Source organism: Diadema antillarum, unplaced genomic scaffold (genome assembly GCF_040938485.1).
Source record: "Diadema antillarum isolate AM-2024a unplaced genomic scaffold, OU_Dant_1.0 scf00000045, whole genome shotgun sequence".
Lineage (NCBI taxonomy): Eukaryota > Metazoa > Echinodermata > Echinoidea > Diadematoida > Diadematidae > Diadema > Diadema antillarum.
Window position 1 is genome coordinate 2,894,235 of NW_027270934.1, and position 7,276 is coordinate 2,901,510.

Genomic DNA, 7,276 nt, shown 5'->3' on the forward strand with positions numbered 1-7,276 from the left:
AGTTTCCTGTTTTCTTTTTCTTCTTCTTCATCCTCTTCATCATCATCATCATCATCATCTCCTTCTTCTTCTTCTTCTTCTTCTTCTTCTTCTTCTTCTTCTCCTTCTTCTCGTCTTATCCTCCCCGGACACTGGTGTACTACAGCAAAGGGGATAAACACAAATATGGGCCAAAATATTTCTCAGTAACTGTACATCTCAGTTATGATATCCTATTTAACGAACATTATTTCGTTTTGGAAAATATATATCTTCGGATTAAGAAACTCTGGAAATAATGCACCTTCTGACTGATAACCCGTCGGAATGAGCAACAACCCCACAACATACCTATAAACACTTAAAGAGTTTCATCTCCAAACGAGTTACCTCAGTTTTTGTTGAGATATTTGCAAAGAAAGCTGCTAAAAATGATAAAGAATATGAAATATTTCAATCATAACTTCAAAAATATTGCTTGTCATTTTCGAAGTGAAGTGACACTGGAAAGGTTTGATTTTGCTCAATCTAATCATGGACTTACTTTAAAATGTTAAAAAATGGCGCTTAGCCCATTTTGCTATCAAACCCTTATTTTTCCCTAATGAACAACCATCATAATAATTTATATTCAAAAGTTAAAACTATTGGTGATGACGAAACAAATCAACATTATTTTTTCTTCTTCTCTTGGAAGCTCACGGTATCAAAGAATCAATCATCAAATGCTGCGGTGAATATAAGGTTATTATAGGACACAATATAGGCAAGAATGACTCGGATAAAAAGACAGTCCTGATTACAAAACTGATCATTCTCCCCTCATTTCTCATTTCTTATTATATTTTCATGCTCCATGAAAGCCTGAAAGAAACGCCAATGAAGGGAAGAGATTGTCTTCCATTACCTCAATTTAAATGTGTCTCTTCATGGCGGTCTTACAGTCTTGGGAAATCAACAATACATGTAATTTTCATTTTTCAGAGTCACGGTACGTAAATGGGGAAGATTGATCATAATTCGTGATTGAAAACTGGTAAGTGTGAGACGGATCGACATCCGCACGCCTGGGTTCAAAACAATTCCTGTTTTCATGACATGATGTAGCATCTGCCTTAACTCTGACATTGTTTAGGTTCCAACACGGGTTCCCTCATGTGCTTATCCTTCAAGGTCCCTATACTACATTTTTTTTTTTGCGCTAGATCGTTCGTTTGTTGTTTTCTGTTTCATTCTCTATTTTCGCTTTGTTTTGTTTTGTTTTTGATTTCTTATCCCTTAGAGTAACGCATTTAGGGCCTTTTCTCATTTTTTTTCTTGCATCAAAAGCACACAGCAAAAAAAAAACACACGAAAGTAAACATTCTTTTTTTTTCGAGTTCATATTTTTCATCGAAGATTTTGATGAAAATCAACGTATTACGCTAGTATATACCATATTAAAGGGCATCTAATTGGGTAATAAGCTAGTAAAATAGTACAAAGGGAAATTTTACGCATGAGTGAACACATTCGTTTTTGTCCTTTTGCACAAAAGTAAAAATTGCAAAATTTGATATGTTATATTTCATTTGGCAATGCCCTTCAAGATAACGATGAAAACAACAACAACAAAACAGTGTAACACAATGAGAGATATGATAATAATACATTGATTTTTAACTAAATATTCTATGAGAAATATAAACCGAAAAAAGTGTTTACTTTCTTCTTTTGCTGAGTGTATATTACCTTCGGGAAGGAGTGTAGGGAGTCAAAACTCCCTGTCTTGGTGTATAATATCTGATCCCATGCATGGCAATGTGTTACATCTAACTGCATTTGCATTCATTTCGTATCCTCTGTCACTATTTCGCCATTTCCGCTTTTTTATCCAGACAGCAAACCATGAACCGCCAAATGGTTTTTTCCTCCAGTGCAAGGTGTAAATGGGTCATTTTGTTTCATGAATGTAGCTCAATATGCGTTTTTGTTCCTGGCGTACGTTGGAAAGGGGAGGGTCAATGTCCCCAGTAATTGCGCAAGGATACACTCAATCGCACACCTAATGCGTTGCCTCGCATCTTCCGTGAAGTAAGAATGAGCTGACTTCCTCTTCCACCGGTTCCTCTGATCGCCTCGTCATCTATCTTGTCTGTATTTGCTTTGGAAACCGCTTTTTGCACTGGTTATCTTCGCAAAAAGCAACAACAAAAAATATTGTAATAATGGTAGCACTAAAAAAGGAAAAAAAAGAAAAAAAATCAAATTGCGTACGAGCATTTAACCATGTTTTAATTAAACCCCTTTTTTCCACAGAGTGCAGCATTTTGCAACAAAAGGCAAGAAAAAAAATATATAGCATGTTTCTTGTCGAGCCTTTATATACGCCTAGCCATCAACGCACTTTAAGAAATTTCAATAAGCCCTGCTTTGCAGTTTTACCACTTACACCAGAAGCATGCTTTTTCCTACGAGAAAAAAAAATGAAGATGATGTTTATATCATTTCCTTAGCCCACTCTTTCATCTTGTTTCACTCTTGCTTGTTGGAAAGAAAATAATGAATTAATCAATTTAACCACAAAAACATGCGAGAAGCTTGGTTTATATAGGTTTACTTTGGTCCTACTGGTTGTTCTTGTATGTCAGTCTTTCTTGCTTTGCTTATTTTGGTTTTTGGTAAATTATGGTGTCACATGCAATCTCTCCTTTCCTTTCCTTTAATTTACAATGATTACTTGCATAATCATCATACCATATCATATATCATACATATTCACAGCATTCGTTATGTTTTCATCGGGAACTAACTCAATGCTAATTTACAATCAGTAAAAATCGAAACAAAGATATGCAAACAAACACAAACACACATACATTCCCCAGCACAAACATAAACACACACACACACACACACACACACATACACACACACACACCGTAACTTTGACTAACAAACTGCAATTGTAGGCAAACGAGTAGTTGCTCATTACTCTTGCTCTATTGCTCTGCTACTAAAAGGGAGTGCATGCAGTCTGAAAGGTTAACCGACTTAGAAGTGAGGGAGAATGAAGACAAATTCAAAATGGATAGTCAGAGAGTATGAGAAGGAGACAGAGTGGGGAGTTCGATAGAGTAGAGGGTGAATACAAATGTCGAGGGAAGCACAGTTGAGGGAAAGATAGAAAGGGAGAGTGGTAAGGATGGCAGCTAGTAAGTGAGGGAGTGTCAAGAGTAAGGAAAGGTTGAACTGTTGAGAGTAGGAGAGTCAGAAATGAGGCAGAGTTGAGACTGAAGGAGAGTAAGAGTAAGACTCAGTTGAAAGTGAGGGAGGGTGATGATTTTATACTCACATACTCAGAGTCAGAGTAAAGAGGTAAAGATTTGAGAGTAAGGAGTGTAAGAGAGATTCAGGAGTAAGACGGAGTTTAGAGTGAGGGTGCAAAGAGTATTGCTCAGTTGCAAGGGAGGGAGAAACAGTGCAGAAAGATACAAAGTAGACTTTGAGGAAGAGTTGAGACTAAGATATGAGACACAGTACACAGTATAGAGTGAGAATTTCTCAAAATTCCCTGACTATTCTATATAATGCATTGATCTTACCACATATCACATACTGCAATATCGTTTGGGGAAACTGTGGCTCAACTAAAATTAATCCAATTCTTACCCTTCAAAAACGTGCTGTACGTTTGATTACCAATTCCCGTTACTTATCCACATCCAATCCCCTATTTCGTCAACTAAAAACATTGAAAATTGAGGATCTTCACACCTTTCAAACTGCTGTTTTTATGTATAAATATACATTTAATTGTCTTCCAAAAATTTTTGATGGCTTCTTCACTCCAAATTCCACCGTTCATTCATATCCAACACGTCAGTCGTCCGATTACCATCTCGAAAACCCCAGAATCATTTTAGCTTAAAAATCATTAAAACATAATGGACCAGATATTTGGAATTCTTTACCCCCTAATTTAAAACAATGTACGTCGTTGAACATTTTCAAACGAGAACTAAAAAACACCCTCATAATCCAGTATACTTCTGACACATAAATATTCATACCACCTGGTCAACAAACACCCTAAACAATGAGTTCACGGCCATAACTGAAGTAACATTCACCTCATCACACTGATACACAAAATAACACTCAACGTACAAACCAAGATTCATCCCAACACAATGCACACCGCACTGCACCGCACGTCCTTCGCACAATTACTTCCCACTCAGTGAGTGGCAAGATTTTCTTTATGTATCTCTTTATTGTGCCCTTCGCACAATTACCCCCCACTCAGTGAGTGGCAAGAATTTCTTTATGTATCTCTTTACCTGGGGCCATCTTCCTCGTCAAGCTTAGCTTATGATGATGGTCCCCTGCATTTCATTTTTATCATTTCCTATTGCTTCCTTTCATATATGATATTCGTTCTTGAAAAAAAAGAAAATGTATGTAAGATCCAAACGTTACGAATATTAGCTGTGTAAATGACTATGTAAGTATTTTGTTGATTTGTTGATTTGTATTGATTTTGAAATGCAGAAATAAAAACTGAACTGAACTGAACTGAACCGAAGAGTATTGCTCAGTTGCAAGGGAGGGAGAGACAGTGAAGAAACACGCAGAGTAGACTTTGAGGAAGAGTTTAGCCTGAGAGAGATATGAGGCGTCAAAACTGAGCCGAAATAGGAAATTCTGGATAAGCAGGCTGTGTAGGAATGCAGGATACAGAAAGAGGAGATTGTAACACGGTGGAGAGTGAGGTAGCGTACAGAAGGCGCAAAAACGGTCTATCAGGATGATGGCTGAGGTAGAGTAGAGCTGATGGAGCTGGGATGGGAGTGTGATAGAGTGGAAATATGAGGTAGAGAAGAGCTGGAAAAAAGCAAAATGAAACAGACTGTAGACTGAGGGAGGATAGCGGATGGAGGAGGGCTTTGCTCAGTGGAGAGTAAGTGGGAGTAGAGTTAGATGATGACACAGTCCACGAGTCATACATCCGACGAGTCATAATACAGCAAACGAGTCGTACAGCAAACGTGTCATACAGCCATTAACTAACTCTCTCTCTCTCTCTCTCTCTCTCTCTTGGTTGTCTCTCGAAGTCCTAGGAAGACTAGGTGTTGCGCCCTGAACTCGTTGATGTGCCCGCATGTGACTGCGTAGTCAAAAACTGGAGGCACACATGCGATTGCAGGCGGGACATGGAATGCAAGACGGTGGGACACAGGTAGATGCAGCTTGATGTCGTCTCTCCCGAGCTGCTGCAAGGCGTTGGCGGCGGTTATCTTCAAAGGCAGTTATAGCCTTCCTTGTGAAGGCTCGCCATCGATATCTGTCTACAACAGCTGTCTCAAGTTCACGGGGTTGTAAATGCGCCCATTTGAGGTTGGCCTTGAGATTGTCTTTATAACGTTTCTTGGGACGGCCTTGATTGCAATTGCCGTGTGACAGCTCGCTATAGAAGAGCTGATGAGGGATTCTTGACTCTTCCATGCGAATGACATGGCCGGACCATCGAAGTTGAGCTTGGAGGATTTTGGCTTCAATGCTTGATGTCCTGGCTCTGTCCAAGACCTCTTGGTTTTTTATTCGATCTTGCCATTGAATATGCATAATGGACCGCAGAGAGCGCACGTGGAACTGTTCCAGCTTTTTGGTATGCCTGCGGTACAGTACAGTGTCCATAACATGAGATGACAGGACAACTGCGTTGTACACTTTGAGTTTTGTTGAAAGGCGAACGTTTTTGTGTTGTAGGACTTTCGTGCGTAGTCTTCCAAGTGCCGAGCTGGCCGTCTGTAATCTTGCTGCTATTTCATTGTCAAGAGTACCATCACTTGAGAGCGTACTGCCCAGGTATTTGAAGCTTTTGACATCATTAAGCTGTGTGCCATTTACAGTGATGCTTGGCTGGCAGGATGCACTGTTCGGTGCTGGCTGGAGGCGGACTTCTGTCTTTCCGAGACTGATTGTCAGGCCAAACGTCTTCGACGCTTCAGAGAACCTGTTGACGATCATCTGTAGGTGGTTCTCTTTGTGTGCCATCAGAGCACAATCATCCGCAAACAGAGCTTAAATGAACCTTTCCAGCACCTTTGTTTTCGCTGCAAGGCGTCTTAGATCAAACAGCGACCGATCTAATCTGTACCTAATGTAGATGCCGAGCTGAAGGTCTCTGAAAGCGTGAAACAGGACTTGTGCGAAGAAGAGGTTGAACAACACAGGGGCGAGCACACAACCTTGCTTTACACGATTGGAGATGGCAAATTTTTCGGATGGTTTGCCATTGGATAGAACCTGACCAGTCATATTTTCGTGGAACAGTCTAATAAGTGTGGTGAACTTTGCTGGGCAGCCAAGTTTCCTAAGAATTGTCCAGAGTGCTTCTCTGTTGACACTGTAGAATGCCTTTGTTAGATCTATGAAGACAGCAAAGAGGTTCATACTCTGCTCAATGCACTTTTCCTGGACCTATCTCATAACAAAGACCATGTCAACTATACTACGATTGCATCGAAAACCACACTGAGTCTCAGGGAGGTTGTTCTCTGCAACTGTGGAGATCATCCATTAACTAGGCACTAGCGAACAAGGCCCACGAGCTGTACGGTCCACCACCTTGACACTAGGCAAATAAGGTCCATTAGTCCGACGCTATCGGCAAACAGGGCTCACGAGTCCGGCACTAAGCTAAAACGGCCCACGAGGCTCAAATCACTGTACGCAGTCTCGTGGGCCTTATTAATTTTGCAAGTGTCGAACTCATGGACTGTATGACTCGTTGATAGTATGACTCATGGGCCTTGTTATAATGTCGCGCTCGTGGGCCATATGACTTGTGGGTGGAGGTCTCATGGGATGACCCCAAGATGAAAGGCGGCGTGGTAGATTGGAGAGTGAGGAAGAGTGGCGGTGGGGAAAGGATGGAGGAGAGTGGAGAGGAAAAACAGTTGAGCTGGTTGAAATGAGTTGAGACTGTTCAACAGAGTGAGAATAGAGACAGAGAGATGAGGTGGTTCAGTCGTGTAGCTTGTCTGCCTGGGAACCACTGCGGCCCGGGTGCACAGCTTTCATCATCACTAAGGCCCCTTTTTATTAAAGATGTTACAGCTCTTGCTGGAATGGCAACTTCCAGTAGCAACAGCCAATCAGGAAGCTGGATTTTGCCAGTACCGTGACAATTGCCATTCCAGCAAGAGTTGCTGTCATCATCATCATATTATTATTAGTAGTAGTAGTAGTAGTAGTAGTAGTAGTAGTAATAGTTTTGTCATTCATTTATTTTTTATTTTTTATGTATTTA

The 7,276-nt window shown here is 40.5% G+C and overlaps 1 protein-coding gene across 1 annotated transcript; it reads right to left on the bottom strand.

Moving 5' to 3' along the window:
• Nucleotides 1–5,136: 5,136 nt before the first annotated feature.
• LOC139714261 (uncharacterized) lies at nucleotides 5,137–6,018 on the bottom strand. Its single transcript, XM_071625979.1, has one exon. It carries the CDS (start codon nucleotides 6,016–6,018, stop codon nucleotides 5,137–5,139), a length of 882 nt encoding a protein of 293 aa, XP_071482080.1.
• Between the last annotated feature and the right edge of the window lie 1,258 nt (nucleotides 6,019–7,276).